The following is a 16,551-nucleotide window of genomic DNA, read 5'->3' as shown; positions in this document are numbered from 1 at the left end:
CCCCTGCCACGGGCAGGGACACCTTCCACTAGAGCAGGTTGCTCCAAGCCCCTGTGTCCAACCTGGCCTTGAACACTGCCAGGGATGGGGCAGCCACAGCTTCTCTGGGCACCCTGTGCCAGCGCCTCAGCACCCTCACAGGGAAGAGCTTCTGCCTCAGAGCTCATCTCAATCTCCCCTCTGGCAGGTTAAAGCCATTCCCCTTGGCCTGTCCCTACAGGCCCTTGTCCAAAGCCCCTCTCCAGGTTTCCTGGAGCCCCTTTAGGCACTGGAGCTGCTCTAAGGTCTCCCCTTCAGGAGCCTTCTCTTCTCCAGGCTGCCCCAGCCCAGCTCTCTCAGCCTGGCTCCAGAGCAGAGCTGCTCCAGCCCTCGCAGCAGCTCCAGGGCCTCCTCTGGCCTCACTCCAACAGCTCTGGGCACGGGAAAGGGACAGGCCGAGGAACATCACCCCCAGCCTGGGGTGAGACCCCAACCAGCCCCGGGGTGCTCAGCCCTCCATGTGGGTGCTGCCCCTGGATGCAGCAGCATCACCCCCAACCACACCCCCAGAACAAGGAGGAAAAGTAACACCGTATTCAACAATAAAAGCCAAACCCAAGCCAGAAGTATAGCAGCAATATCCCAATTTATTGAAACGGATTGATTTCTGCAAGGATGTCTAAGCTAAACCCCATCACAAAGGAATTCCTGCCGAGAGGAACGCTCCGGCATGCCCAGGCGGCCGGAAACCCGGAGAGCAACTAGAAAAGAAGGTCGGAATTACCTGAACTACATTTACAGAGCATCAGAACACCACAGCCACAGCCTCCCGCTGCCTCCTGGATACCCAAAACCTCCTCCACCACCTCCCCAGAATATTAAACACATCTTCAATACAAACACAGGTTGATAATAATTAATATAAAGTCAGTATAATATAGAATATTCCCAGCAAAAAATAATAATAATAATAATAATCGTCATCAACAATCTTCAAACTCTGTCCCGGGTTTGTCTTTTTTCTCTCATTTCTTTAGCTTTATTTTTGTAGACAGGTTTAAAGCACGTTGAAAAATAAATATCTCTATGTGAGAGCATACACACAGCACTCGGACTACGCGGGACTACAGTGAAAATCCAAGGCAGAGATCCCAAACACAAGAGAGAACGCAGGGAACAGAAAGACCCATCTCACGTATGGCTTCCGCAGGAGCTGATGTGTTGAGGAGGAGCTCGAATGAAGATTCTCTTTCAGCATATTGCAAAGAATTCCAGTTTTTGCCTGTAGTTTCAAGGAGTTTCTTTGTTAAAGGGCGACGTGCAAAGGGGTGAGGTGCAGGGGGTATGAACGGAGCCTCCGTCCAAGTCATCCGTCCCCAAAACCCCACCAGGACGTGGCTTTAGCAGGGGGAAAGGGGAGTGTTTAAAGGTGTGGGGTGGGAGGAGAAATAAAGCAGGACCCGATGCCAGAGAGGGTTTCCTCGTGCATGGAAAGGATTCCTTTTTGTAGGCCAAACCAGAGATTTTTGGTTACACGTAAAGGGAGAAGGACAACACAAGGGAGGAGGACGGGCACTTTGCAAACCTTCACTGGCACATCCCACCACAGCTGCGAGGCTTTAGGGTGACCTTAAAATACATAAAAAATGGGTCATTTATGACTTTTAAATAAAAAGAAAATTTACAAAGCTTTACAAGGGCCTGTAGGGACAGGACAAGGGGATGGCTTTAACCTGACAAAGGAGAGATGGAGATGAGCTCTGAGGCAGAAGCTCTTCCCTGTGAGGGTGCTGAGGCGCTGGCACAGGGTGCCCAGAGAAGCTGTGGCTGCCCCATCCCTGGCAGTGTTCAAGGCCAGGTTGGACACAGGGGCTTGGAGCAACCTGCTCTAGTGGAAGGTGTCCCTGCCCGTGGCAGGGGGTTGGAACTGGATGAGCTTTAAGGTCCCTTCAACCCAACCCATTCCATGATAGTCAAGCACGTTCCTCATGGGGTTGTGGTGGGGCTCGGGCAGGACGGTGCCGTTCACACCCTGTTCTGTGTTGGAGGGGTGTGAGGCTGGAACGCTCCTTGCACTCTCAGATTAGAAACCAAATGAGGATCGTGGACGAAATCCAGGGAGGAACATTGAAAACTATGTACAAATACTTCAAAAAACTCAGTTGCAAGCGATCGAGACCAAGTGTTTCAACTGTTTTACCCAGAAGGGAATTCTCCTTTTTGAAACTAACTCTGTATATTTATATACACACACATATATATATTTAGAAAAACTTAAAAAAAGGGGAACCTCAGTGAAGTATACAAAGCCCTGAAGGGAAATACAAAGACGAGATGCCGGAGGTCACTCGAGCTAGTGTTGGCTACAACAGGCAGAGTTGCTTTTCTCCAAGAGCAGAAGACGTTTGCATAGGCAGTAGATCCCGAGGGATGTGGCCACGCGGAGCAAGTGGTGAAGTTTTAGAAAGTTTCAGCATTAAAAAAGGGAGGAAAAAAGCCCAAATTCCCTGGTTTGGAGCTGCAGCCTCGTGCGGCGCAACCGGAGCGCGGCAGGTTCAGTTCCTGCACTTCCATAGCAGCCACCTCCATCATCACAGCACTTAGGATAGACAGTGGGTGTCGGATGGGTTTAACTGGTGTATAAGGTGTAGGATAGTCAGAGAGATCCTCGTGGTAACATGGTCAAAGTCAGCTTGTAGGTGCATTTTCTGGTTTTCTCTCCTTTTTGCTATATTTTTTGCATCCTCAGCCCCAAGAGCTCCCAAGTGGCACCATTAGGAAACACTTCCCAAGCCCCTTGGTTTACTGCCCACCCTTTAACTAATAAAAAGGAAAGAAAAGAGAATTAAAGTATCTTTCCAAAGGAATTCCAAAGGAATTCCAAAGTGAAGCGAAGAGCCCCAGAACTCTGATTACAAAACCCAAGGGTGAGGAAGAGGAAGACCAACATCCCCTGCTCCTCCTCGGAAGGTATGACAGCAGATCCACACACCAGCATGGGAGGAGATGGCCGAGATGGAATGTCACAGAAACCAAAGGGAATCTGAACGGTTTTGGGGTTAAAATAGATGTTTAAATAGATTTGTACACAGGAAGAGCGAAGCTACAGCTATCTGTGAAGCGCTGTATGTATTTGTCTACACGTTACAGGTGAGGCTGCAAGTTCAGGACCTCAGAGACCCCCCCATATTTACAGGCTAAATGACAATAAATACAGAGCCCACACGCCGAGAGGCCAAAGTCAAGGTAAGGAACCAGCAACCTCGCTCTGGGACCCCTCAGCTGCTGGAAAAGCAGCATCCAGGGGTCCAGTCGTCACGTTCTGGGGTGTTCATGTCTCTTTAGCTACGGGAGGAGGGATTTACAAGAAGCTAAAATGTAAAATGAGGGGCTTAACCCCTTAATAAAAATGTTTCAGCGTGACCCTTCTGCTCTGTAAGTACTTCAAGAGGAGGGTTATCCGTTCTCCCTGCCCAAAAGCAACAAGTCCCACTTAAGCCCTTCAATCGTAAGGAGCAGCAGCAGCACACAGCGCTCGCGTGGCCTCATGGAGCCCAACAGAGGATTTCAGGGAAGATCCATGTTCCCAAATCCCCGGTGTGCACCCGAAGCGAAGGACCAGGAGCTGCTGGATGCTCCCAGTGCAGGGAATTCTGCAAGGAGCTGCGGAGCAGAGAGGGGAATCGAATGCCATAAACCCAGGATGTGACTGAAATCAGGGAGTGAATAAAGAACCGGCTACTGCAGGTGCCAGGACCGAGGCTCCCACCACCCTCCATCAAATCCTGGCACCAAGTGGCTTCGGTCCTTCTGGATTATCTGCTTTACTGGGGTTTATTGTACAACACACTGGGTGGAACCAGGCTTTTCACTAAGGACCACCAGACCTGCAAGAACATTCTCCATCCCACCGGGATCGCCTGTCCCACCACGGGGAGGGAAATAGCACCGTTAGTCATTTGGCTTTCTGGTAACGGGTTGTCTTCTGTGGCAGGTTTCAAGATAACCATCGTCACAGACAGGGTATAAAACTGCTCCGTGGCAAGGAAAGAGTGAGGTCGTCAGCTCTGTCGTGTCAAAAAGCACCAGAAGCAAAGAGGTGAAGGGTAAAAACCAGCTTCTTCTCAGGAACGAGACACTTCCAACGCACTTTTGCTGCTGTCGTTTAGGTGTAGCTGGAAGAAGGCAACAGCGGCCGGTATGAACAAGGAGAATCCAACCACCTGGAGCAGCCCCAGAGTCTCTTTGGAGACGTTGGGAGAGAAACCTGGTTCTTGGTTAAAATAAATAAGGTTTCATTGAGAATTTACACAGAACCAGGGCAGCTAAAGCTGAAGGGTTTGGCATGGCTTCAGTAGGTGTTCTGCCTACCCATGGTGAACGTGAACTTCGGGAGGAAGACCAACGTACCCAGGTGAAATCCTGCCCCACCAACATCTATGGGATGGGAGCAGCAAGATTTCCAGCCAGCTGGGATCTCCTCACCTCGGCCTCTCCCAGCTCATCCTGCACTTTGCCAAATGTCTCGGTTTTTGCTACGGTTTGCATATATTTACGAAAAGGCAGCTGAGCAAAGGGAGAAAAGTGAAGATATCTGCAGAGAAGAACGACAGGTAGAGAATTACCTGTGTCCTTTACAGCAAAAGGTGCTTCTGGAAGCACCAACGTGCATTGCAGTGCCCGCGGATAACCAAGGCTGGAAGACAGGACGTGGGTAAGACGCCAGTAGGTCCAAGAAATGGCATCATCTTTCTTTGATGGTGACTCTTTTGGAAGCTAAGAGTCTACAAGAAGAATCCATAAGGCTGTAATCTGACTTGCCTTTTGATCTATTTGGCTCCATAAAAAACAATAAAAACTCTCTTTCAATAGCTTTGCAAAAAGGCCTGTATCATCAAGGGAAGCCCTCCAACACATCCATCAATCCGCTTTCACACCACCAGCTTGTAATCCCGCTGCTGCCGGGATTTCAGCACACGGACAAGGTGTTAAACAGCAAAAAGGAAAGAAACAAAAACCCAGCCACCACGAAAACAACCTGCTTTGGACACAGAGCTCTCCCCACGCTGGCTGCAGGGTGGGAAGGGAGGGAGGGAGGGCTCGTGCTTCACCCAGGCTCCCATCACGCAGTGCTCGCACCCTCACCTCGTCGACCCGGCGCCTGCGGCCGGGGCTGCTGGTGGAGGGAGAAGGAGGAAGGCGAAGTCAGTGGTGCCGCTGGGAGCGACACTGCTAAGACAGTATCTGAGTGGGACAGAGAAGGACTTGTTTAGAAAACACAAGAGTTATTTTGCACACATGGACGACAACAAGGCTACTTAAGTTTTTCTTCCGACACACTCCTTCCTTCCCACCCTCCCTCCCCCTACAAACAACAGAGCGGAGCAAAAAAACCCAAACAAACAAAGGAATCCCTAAGAAATCCAGGTAAAATCCTTGTCGTTCTCCCCAGAGTTGTCCTGCTCCTGCGGAGAGTCGACGTCTTTGTCGTCATCTAAAATCACGTCATCCTGTGACATTCCCACGTCGTCCTTCCACTTGATGTCGTCGTCGTCTCCCATCTCCTCGTCTCCTTCCACTTTGATGTCATCTGGGTCTTCCATGTACTGGCCTTCCCCGGGGTAGCACTCGTCTGGAGAGCCCTCTCCCCCGTTGTGGTCCAGGTGACCGGCCATGCCTCGGCCAGAGCAGTCGGCACAGACGCCGTGGCGGCGGGAGCCGTGCTTTATCCCCACGCTGGCCGCGGACATGAACACTCGGTTGCACACTTTACACACGTACTTTTTGTCTTTGCTGTGGACCTGGGGAAGGAGAATCACCAGGAGAGTTAGCATCAAACCAACCAGGTTGGAAAACACCTTCAAGATCATCAAGTTCAACCTTTACCCCAGCACTGCCAAGGCCACCACTAACCCATGGCACTGAGGGCCTCATCTACACCATGTGCGAACACCTCCAGGGATGGTGACTCCAGCGCTGCCCTGGGCAGCCTGTTCCAATGCCTGAGCACCCTCTGGGGAAGGAATTGCTCCTAATATCCAGCCCAAACCTCCCCTGGCACATTTCTTCTTGTCCTACTGCTTGTTCCTTGGGAGCAGGGACCAGCCCCTCCTGGCTCCATCCTCCTGTCAGGCAGTTGTAGAGAGCGAGAAGGTCCCCCCTGAGCCTTCTCTTCTCCAGACTAAACTCCTGCAGTTCCCTCAGCCCCCCAAAAAACCCACCTTAAGCACCAGTTCTCTGCAGATCAGAACAGAACAACCCTTAATCAAACGTGTCAGTACCACATTAACTCCATGATCTCCCTCCTGATCCCACTGCTGCCAAGAACCAAAGAGCAGGAGCACTGGGAATGCACCCTGCATCTCTCCAAAAATGCAGCTAGAGGTACTTCTATCCTCATATCTGACTACTTTGGTGGCTGAAAAGTGGTTTGTCATGCTGCCGTTTCATAAACACGCTGCATTCTATGTCCAAGAACAACAGGCACACAGAGCTACCACAGGGAGTCAGCGTTAAGCGGGGAAATCTCTGCAGGATACCAGATATCCCTTCAAGATTCAAACTCCACTACGCAAGGAGCAAAATTGCATCCTTTGAGAGCACAAAACCACCTCATCAAAGGTGGAATCTGCTGCTGCCTTCCTTTTGGGGAAGGCCAGGAGCTTGCTTAAAATGTTCACCTGCTCTTTCCCTAAAGAAACAGTGAACCAGCGCAGTGAGAATGCCTCAATTCCACCACAAGCAGCCTCCTCGGGTACTTTCATACCCCTATTTTATATCTATATAATAAACCACAGATAAAATACATATAAATATTCATTTTACTTATGTATAGAATAGTTCAGTTGGAAGGGACCTACAACTATCACTTAATCCAACTGCCTGAGTACTTCAGGGCTGGCCAATATATCTTATATTATAGACTTATATATTTTCTTTTTTACATATACATTCTTTATATTTTTAACACATTAACACCACAGTGGGACAGCCCAGGAGCTTGCCTCGGCCACTGCCCTCTCCCTGATCCACAGGAGACACTTTGGGAAGTGGGGTAGAAACAGAGAGGGATCCACCTTGTACTTCAACTGTTCAGTGCCAGTGATTTGGGTTTGTCCTGAGCATCACCACCAGCTCCCAGTGCCTCTGGGCATATATCACCAGCACCTAACCCTTTCTTTGACTCATTTACTCTTTTCCTGCTCACAACAGCCCGTAGGAAAGGTTTTCCTGGTTCTACACACCCTGTGTGGAAAAGTCCTTCCTTTTATTCTAAGCCAGCTGCCCAGTGAGGCCAGTTCCCTGCTCCTGCCTCCGCATGGGATCGCCTGCTCTCACATCTGGATTCTCCAGAACCCTCTGCTCATCCGCAGCACCCAGCTGAGCTAAAGCTATTTAGGAGAGGACAAATTGACCCATCTTGTCCCCTCAGCCCTCATAACCGCAGGCCACTCGCTCAGGCTTTGCATAACACTGGTCCCAACCACGTTCAAAGCCTGGAAGCTCTTGTGATGTGCTCTGGCCTCAGGCTCTGCGTGCCCTGAGCTAGTCCCCACGATGTATTCTTCAACTGCATCAAGCACAGTCACTGTGTTTCATTTCTTTTTCAAGAACTATGTGTAAGGTTTTGTAAAGGCAGTTGGACAGGGCTGGTCTGAGGCATCCAACAGGATCTATAGGAATCGCTCGTTTTAACTGCCAGAAGAATGACTTTCAGGCATCAAACGCTGAACAGGGTTACAGAAGGTGAGCACGGGTACAAAAAAGAAATGATGAAACAGGTACTGAAAGGACACATAATTGAAATACCTGTTAAAAACCTGATCACCTCTCTCCCTCTCTTCCAACCCTGACAGTTTAGTTGGCATACTCAAAGTGAACATATTGCTGGATGCTGCTGAGCAGAGATTAATCTTATTTCCCTTAGCACCAAATTCGTATTAAACACAGGAATGGTGTTTGTCCCTCAATGTCTAACAAAGCCATGGGGAAGACCATATTCTGACTGGCTAAATACTGACATTCCACAGGAAAGAGGGGAAAACACTGTGCTGACAGTATGCTAAAGGTCTGAAAAAGAATAAAGACGGAAAGTCCTCCTAAATAACACGACAGCAACTCAACACGTGAGTCCCTTGTCCACCCCTGTGTGAGGGGCTGGGGCTGACCACAGCAGGCAGCGCCGCTGCTTGGCAAGCTCTGCCTGGAGAGGGGCTTTGGGCAAGGGCCTGTAGGGACAGGCCAAGGGGAATGGCTTTAACCTGCCAGAGGGGAGATTGAGATGAGCTCTGAGGCAGAAGCTCTTCCCTGTGAGGGTGCTGAGGCGCTGGCACAGGGTGCCCAGAGAAGCTGTGGCTGCCCCATCCCTGGCAGTGTTCACGGCCAGGTTGGTCACAGGGGCTTGGAGCAACCTGCTCTAGTGGAAGGTGTCCCTGCCCGTGGCAGGGGTTGGAGCTGGAGGAGCTTTAAGGTCCCTTCAACCCAAACCACTCTGTGACTCTGTGTTACTGCTGTTAGACTGCCTTTGCAGGAAGGCACACAAGGGGACGCACACGCCTGCAGGAATGGGATGAGGAAATTGAAAGTTCTTTGTGGCTTCTTGAGAATTACAGTCAGGAAAACAGTACTTACTCCAGGCACCTCCTCCGGTGCGTTATTCTTTACACTCAAAATCTAACAGATACTATAAATATTATATATATATAATATTAATATGGAAAAACTTAGTTAAATGACCTCAACAAATCAATTCTTAGTCACTATCTGTCAACACTCCTTGATTTTTTTTAACACCTCACTGCATCAGAACCTTACTGCTGCCATCCTCAGCATTTAAAATAGCCCAAATTTTCTCTACAAGCTTAGAGGGGCAACAGAGCTTGCTGGGGTGCATTACTGACATAACTACACAGAAACTATTTGCTCTTCCACGCTATCACCTCTATAGCAAGCTCTGAGAAAGCACTTTAGGATGGCAACTTAATTCTTACCTAAAACTAATTAAAGTTTGGCTTAAAAAGTTGTTCCTGAAGGAGTTGTGACAAGCAGCCAGGGGCACAAGCCTATCTGGCTTTGAGTAGCTGTCTTTAATAAGGAATAATGTGATTTTTGATAATTAAGCATTGCTGGACCAGAGCAGCTTTGCCTGGAATTCTTCTTGCTGAGTGCTTTAAAGCTTCCTAGACTGTGCTAGGAGAGGAGGTGGAGGGTCCCTCTGGATGAACCGGCAGCGAAACACCGAGCCTTTGAATGGTGGGGAAAAAAGATGCTGGAGAAGTCTTTAGAAAACAAAACACAGACCTCACTCACATGAAGCTCCTTTATCTCCTCTTTTATCTTTATCTTGTCTCTAAGTGACAACTGGCGCTGCCAGCCGAGGCCGTGCTGGGCTCTCTTACCAACGTGTGCCGCTTCATGTGCTCCCGGCGCGTGAACTTCTTCCCGCAGATCTCGCAGGGATAGGGCCTCTCTCCCGTGTGGGATCGCATGTGTCTCTTCAGGATGCACTGGTGCATGGCTGAGAAACTGCAGTAGGGGCACTTGAACTTCTTCCTGATGACCGTGAACTCGTTGACTGGAAGAGAGCAAAGCAAAAGATGCTGATTAAAAGTGGTCGGGCTTCTTGTTTACTACTTCACTATTGAATTGGTTCACTGTGAAATCACAGTCTCACCCCTCGACTATCTACAATGTTTTTAATCCTTATGTTATTGCACTTATATTATTAAAGAACTTCAAGTACCTTCAACAGAGAAGCTTTTGAACAAGTCAACACCCAAACATTCAGCCGCAGCCTGTAACGCACATTGCCCAGCGCTTGCTAAATGGTAACGATGGCAAATAACTCTGTGATTCTTATTATCATGAATTATCTTAAGTGTTAAGATCTCAAACTCTAACACTGTTATTTGTGGAGGCAGCAGCTAGCTGTGAGCAGCAGACCACAAACCTAACACCCCTTAAAGCTCCTCCAGCTCCAACCCCCTGCCACGGGCAGGGACACCTTCCACCAGAGCAGGTTGCTCCAAGCCCCTGTGTCCAACCTGCCCTTGAGCACTTCCATCGTGCTTGATGGACTTTGTCCTGCCCCCTTCAGCTGTACTTTGCTGAGCTAGAAAAGGGATGGATTCCTTGAAGCCTTTCTGACATGGTTGAGTCTTTTCTTCTTGCCATCTCCATAGGAGCTGCTGAAAGTGGCCCCAGGGGATGCGGATGGTACAGACAGCCCAAGGGTCTCATTTGCCAGGGAAAATAACAATACCACTACCAAAAATCAATACAAGCACCTACTCACCTGGGCCATGGCTGCAATACTGACACCAGGGAAATCACTAAGCAATATCCCATTCCCCTGTCAGTAAAGATCACTCACTGTGATCAGGCTGACTCTTGAAGGGCTGGTTTCAAGTGGCTCTGCACTTGCACTGCTTTAAGAACCTTCCAGAGGAGGTTTCTCCTCCTCTTTTCTAGTATAGGAAAAGAATCTGTTGCTTTATCTTCTCCTCTGGGTTTGACACCCCCTTGTCTATACAACCAGAGGCAAGGAGCCCACTTTCTTCAGTTCTACAATACAAAGCTATTTATGAGAAACACGTTTCCAGCCTGCTCTTGTCACAGCTTGGTTATTAGTGACACGCCACACAAACACTTGTAGTCCCCAGGATCACTCTAAACCTCTTACTACAGAGTCTAGACAAGGCAAGGAAGCTGTAAGCTGATCGAGGGGAGCCACGAGGGGACGTGTAACCTCCCTCCTCCAGCCCCAGGCCATGCCTGGTGCTACTCAACACCACAAACACAGCGTGGACCACAGCGAGTGGCACAAGTGGCTCCACACGTCAGGTTTAACCACCTCGTGCTGGAAAATACTGACATGGAGATCTCAACAGCAGCCAGATCCTGAGATTATGAAGGAAAAGTGCTTTAGAGAAGGGAATAAGAACTAAGGCAAGTGGGGAAACTCTGGCTTCCCAACCTGCAGGCACCAGCCCTGATGTGGCACAGACACAAAGCTCTGGCTCCCAGCAGGAATGGGCAGGGCAGAGCCACACCAGACCTGTTCCTTCTCTACGAGCACAAGGGCAGCAGGATCCAGACAATCTCTCTCATCCCGCTCTCCATGGGCAAGAAACTCTCCGAATCCACCTTGTGCACAACCAAGTGTTGCTCATTTTGGTCTCCCTGAGATGCAACAATATTACGAGGAAGAACTTCCCCGAACACCTCCAAAGATCATGTGGAGAAGCTGCTTTCATCCTCTCAGGCATCTCTCTCTCACGTTAAGGAAATCAAGCCTACAATGCTGCAGCTCAAGCTGCTGATAGGCAGTGCTGTACCCGGAGCAGCTGGGAAGCACCACACTTCATTACGCTACTTTCACAGTTCCTATAATCCTGTTTTGCATGTAAATATAATAGCAAGAGATACAGAAACATTTAATCTTTTTAAAAAATATCAGATTTTCATATAATAAAAAAGGCATTACAGTAAGAGTACCCTGCAGTGACAACCATTACTGCTTTTGTATGCACACCCTAAGTTACATTAGATCTGCTGGGTAAAGCCTCCTCTCCTCAGTTTCAACAATGGCACACTCTGGCTAACTTACGTGGTATAAAATAAGTCAGAAAATCCTACAGAATTCCTGAAAACCACAGCCACGCTCCAGTGTATCTTTTAGAAAAGGTCCTAAAAGTACTCAGACATAATGTCAATAAATACACAAGCCTTCAGCCAACATTCAAGCCCAAATCATGTCCCTTGTTGCACACATGAACAGGCAGCGTGGTTTTCTCTCTTCAATGCATAGAAACCCAGACTTTACATCAAGCTTACAGGGCTGAGCACCCCAGCACTGCCACAGCTCCTTGTCTCAAGATGAAATGTCTGACTTGTCTAATGGGCAGAGCACTAGGCCAGAACTCAGCAGACTGACTTCTATTATTAAGACTATTGCTAACACACTCAACAAACTGAGGTATGTTATTTTCCCAGGGAATACAAGGAAAATGCCACCATTTCTTTTATAAAGCACTTTGAGATCTACTCGTAGGAAGTTTGAGGTTGTATAAGCAAGCACACAGCATGATCACACCAGTAAAACAGCCGAAGTGCCCATTATACGGACTGACCCAAGTTATCTTTGCACACAAATCACACCATGGCTGCAGTTACACAGTGCCTGGACCCAGCACGTTATCCCCTGCTCAGCTTTGGGGAGTTACTCACTACTATTACACCTGTGGTAGGTTTATTTGCAGCATGAGAACAACGGATCAAGTTGCTTTTCCTAGTGTAAGTGTCTCATACACACAACAGCAGCTATGTGTCCTCAGGATCCTCAGTTTGTCCTACCCTGTCCCAAAGCCCGAGCCCATCCAGCAGGGCAGAGCCTGGGTAACACGCTTCCACACGGCTACTGAGGTTCTTCTGTGTACACAGCCCTGGCCACAGAAGAGACAGACACAAGCACTCGAGTGCACAGACATAAGGTGCCTGTTTAAGTCTGTCTTGTCTCGAAACAGCTTGGCACAGTTAGGACACTGCATCTTCTTACAGTGCAAGTGGATGGTCTTCTCGTGCCGATCCATGTTTGATTTCAGAGTGAAGGTGGCAGGGCACTGGGAGCACTGGAAGCGGGAGAGCGGACTGGGAAGCACGCTGTCAGTGAGGCCGGGCCGGGGGCAGTCAACCAAGTCCAAGGGGAAAAGCATGGAGAAGGCGTGCTCATGGATGTGCTCCTTCAGCTCTTCAGCACGTTGGAAAACCCTCCTGCAGAAACCACAGGTCAGCCTCTTGGCGAGGCTGGATTCCAGGGAGAGGCCATCGGTGGTTCCATCCATGTCTTCGGATCTGGAGAAACTCGTATCTAGGAGAGAAATAGAGACACACAGACAGATCAGTGTCTTCTGGTGTAAAACACTGATAGTTTTAAAACACATTTTTCTCTCTACTTACCTGAATCAGAGTTATCAAACTGCCAAAGTGCTAAAAGTCCATCATAAGTGGCCTGCAAATGGAAAGCATCCTGGAGTTAAGGCAGGCATTTACAAGAACACATTCCTGTAGTCAGTGCTCAGAGCCCCATCTTACCTCTGCCTTCACCCCTTCGTCGAGGGAGGCTCAGCACTTCACCGACCTGCCTTTGCAAAGCTCTCACTCTTGAAGCAGCCAAGTAAATGGGTTGCATTTGGCAAGGTTTGGTGTTTAGAAGACAGTAATCAACATGCTCATCGGGTCCTGGGTAACTCCTCAGTTCCCAGTCTCACTAAGCACCCACAGCTCCCACTCTGGCCAATGAATAGAAAATCTCCAGCAGGTCCAGCAGAACTGGGGAGCTCTCCCTTAGCCCTACACAGCTTTTCCTTTCCCCATCGAAAAGCCAGTAGAAAACAAACACCTTCTGCATAGCTCCCTTTAGGCAGTGCTCTGGCACTGCTGATCCAAATGCTAAACAAGAGCTGATTTTTAGGTTTCCTACAGCATTTGCAGCGTGCCAGCGTGTGGCAGATGGCAGCCCTCTATGGGGCAGAGGCGTGATGCAGCCTGGGCAGCTCTGCTGGGGACGGGCGAGCGGCCGTTCGGAGCAGCTCCCTGTGCTCTAAAAGTGACTGCAAAGGAAAATCTGTGTTTCTCCCCGTTTCTTTAATGGAACTAAAGCATCATTCCAAAATATAAAGCCTAAGAAATGCCACAGGAAGCTATGGATTTGATGTCAGAGTGTAACACAGAAGCCAACCTGCTTCTATCCCAATTTACATAGTTAGAAGAAATCTAAATGCAAAACACCAGAGGTGGGCAGTGGATAGCTGTGGTCTCAGTTGTCTTTATGCCATTCTCATGTTCTTGCATGCAATGCTTTGCAAACAAAGGGATTTACAATAAAAAGGGCATGTATATTTCAAAACCATACAGTTTTGTGAGTGCAAGTTCTGTTGAGGGTAGGCACAAAGGCTAAAATTAAGACAGCACCAGCCCTGACCTCAACAGACTTCCTAGTTTTAAAATACCCTGTATTTAAAACCAAAGCAAAACTAACAGATCGAAGTAGAAGGCGTTGGGTTTTACGAAGTACTCCTATGTCCTGAAACCAGGACATCCTAAACCAGGGAGAATTTGGTTAAACAGATAGCTTTGCACTTCAGTTTGTTGCCATTTCCCCCCACGATCTTACCTGGGTGGAGGAAGGCACCTCTCCTTTTGCCACGGTTTCTGGTGACATGTCACCAGAGGAGCAGATCTCGGGGGGGCTCTGAGTGGCAAGGTGTGATGAAGGCAGCGGGGGAGATGGTGCTTCCACTTTGCCATCACATTCGCCCCTTGAACGATTCGAGTTGGTGCCAGGCCCTGGGGAACACAGGAAACGAATCTCACCCACGTGAACCAGCACCAGCTGGTGGCTGTACACCAGGCCTCCAAAGGCAGCGCTCGCAGCGTGTCTTCCATCAGCGGGAGGAGGGAATGCAGCAGGACACTGGTGCCAGAGGCTTTGTGGTGTTTGCTGTGTTCAAACCAGCCTCCCCACCCGAATGCCTGGTGTGTGGGGTGGTGTCACAGCGTGTGGCACCGTCACTAAAGAGTCCATTGGGAGAAAGCAGCACAAATATCCAGAGCAGTCACATTGCTGAAAGCCACCTCTGGGAGAAGCACCGTTTCAGACACATCTCAAGCTTTAAGTACCATACACAGAGACTTTATTCTACTACAAACTTGCTTGAAACTTGATGGCAAAGCTCCAGATCTCCAGATTTGACCACGGTGGATTTATTATATACTGTCAGTCCTTGATCTCAAAGTGCTTTACAAAAGATGGGGAAAAGTATTGCTTTCGTTCTCTGGTGACCAAGCATGGAAGTGCAGCTATTTGTACAAAACTATTCGATTACACCTGACAGCCAATAGATTCCGAAACCCTGCCGTAGATTAAAAAGGAAAACATCAGTTGCCTGCCTGAAACAGAATCTGTTGCAACAGTCCATCTGTAGCAGCAGTCGAATGGTAAATGCTCTCCCAGAAACTGCCCTTCTAATCCACAACATGTCTAAACACAAGGATGGAGCGTGTAATCGAGAGCAACAGACGTTAGAAACTGTTAAACAAACTTTAACAACCCCCTTGACTGAACATTGGAACGACATATTGAGCAGGTCATTCCTTCTGAAAGGCAAACAGGCAAAATCAGGAGCAAATATGGCACGAAAGTAAATAAACTCCTATTTAAAGCACTCGATGCCCTAAAGGCTGTTTTATTTCTGACACAAAGGAGCCTGATTGAAACCTTTACAGATATAAACCCCACACTTTAATGCAGCTACAAATAACAAGTCAAAGTTTATTCTCTGTCCAAATACAATACACTGTGATCTGGGGCACTACAAAGGTTTCTAAACACCAGCAATCCCAAACCCAGCTTTGTGTCAGCTCCCAAAGGAAACTCTGCTCTTGTGCCACAAGCTGGATGTTTGATGTACCTTCCTCTGCTTTGATCACAGATTGAGATCTTGCACAACTTGGTTAACTCTGTTCAAGTGAACAATACTTCACGTTTTCGTGCTGGTGCTGCTCGTCTGGAGCTGTTGTAATTTAAAGGCAGGACAAGAAAATGCTAAAACCAAGATAGGAAAAAAGTGAATTCATCAGTATTTCCCACTAGAAACGGGGACCAGGAATCCAGCTCTCCACAGAGTTCCTGCCTAGACATCCACACATCCCTGTTTTTCCTCTGAACATCCCACACCGGTTCCAACCTCCCTGTTTACACTGAAGCTACACACTGTGAGCACAGAGAACTTGGAGGCATCTCTGGGTTGCACTTCCTCAAACAAAGGGTACTTCAGCACACAGTAAAAGGTCTGGCTGGAGTCATTCTGTATTAGCACCTCTAAAGAGTTATACAGGTTCCTAAACTACACCCCTCTGAAAGCAAAAGGAGGAAGAATAAACTCCATCACCCACCGTGAGCCACAAAGATGCACAACACAACAAAGCACAAAGTGATTCGTAAAACAGGAGTTAATATTTATTTGGTTTCAACAACTGCAAGTAACACAGGAGGAAAACCCCACATAAATGACCCCCAGGTTGTACACGAGAATGCAAACACCACCTGAGTTTATGTTTTGTCCCATTCTAGTACTGTGAGAAACCTTTCTCCCCTCCTAAATTTGTATTGAAATGGATTTTAATGACAGGTGTTTTAACTTCTCAATCAGAAATCAGTCAGCTTCGCATATGGATGATGCCCTGGTTTGACAATATTCCTATGAATATGGTATTATCTGGAGAGGAAACTCTGAGGAAAAGAGAACGACAAAGGTTATTATAGTGTTTTAAATCACATCCATTCTCCCGTAAAGCTTCATGTACCATGTCCAAAAATTCCATGTCAAACTGAACCCCTTCAACTCCCTCTTGGGGCTGTTGACCGCTGGGTAAAATGTATTCCTTCAACAGCCAGTGCCAGTGGAAGTGGTTGGCTCCAATGAACCACTACCTAAAAATAACATATTAGCCGGTTTGCCCAAAGAAAAGGGCTCTGTGTACCATGTAATCACTTGGCCAGCGAGCTTCATA

At 48.3% G+C, this 16,551-nt stretch overlaps 1 protein-coding gene across 9 annotated transcripts in view; it reads right to left on the bottom strand.

Moving 5' to 3' along the window:
- Positions 1-606: 606 nt before the first annotated feature.
- The window catches only part of ZBTB46 (zinc finger and BTB domain containing 46), a 48,396-nt gene continuing 32,451 nt past the window's right edge, over positions 607-16,551 (bottom strand). For 8 of the 9 annotated variants that reach the window (XM_030503041.1, XM_030503044.1, XM_030503048.1 and 5 more), the window contains 5 exons: positions 14,153-14,325; positions 12,937-12,988; positions 12,536-12,847; positions 9,378-9,553; positions 607-5,780 (listed from right to left, as the gene is read on the bottom strand). In XM_030503041.1, coding sequence (XP_030358901.1) covers positions 5,394-5,780; positions 9,378-9,553; positions 12,536-12,847; positions 12,937-12,988; positions 14,153-14,325 — 1,100 coding nt within the window. In that variant the 3' untranslated portion in view covers positions 607-5,393. The remainder of the gene's footprint in view (positions 5,781-9,377; positions 9,554-12,535; positions 12,848-12,936; positions 12,989-14,152; positions 14,326-16,551) is intronic. The other variant, XM_030503049.1, reaches the window with a different exon arrangement.

The sequence above is a fragment of the Strigops habroptila genome, chromosome 13, assembly GCF_004027225.2.
Source record: "Strigops habroptila isolate Jane chromosome 13, bStrHab1.2.pri, whole genome shotgun sequence".
Lineage (NCBI taxonomy): Eukaryota > Metazoa > Chordata > Aves > Psittaciformes > Psittacidae > Strigops > Strigops habroptila.
The sequence above is the reverse complement of the archived record's forward strand: the minus strand, read 5'-3'. Positions and strand labels throughout refer to the sequence as shown.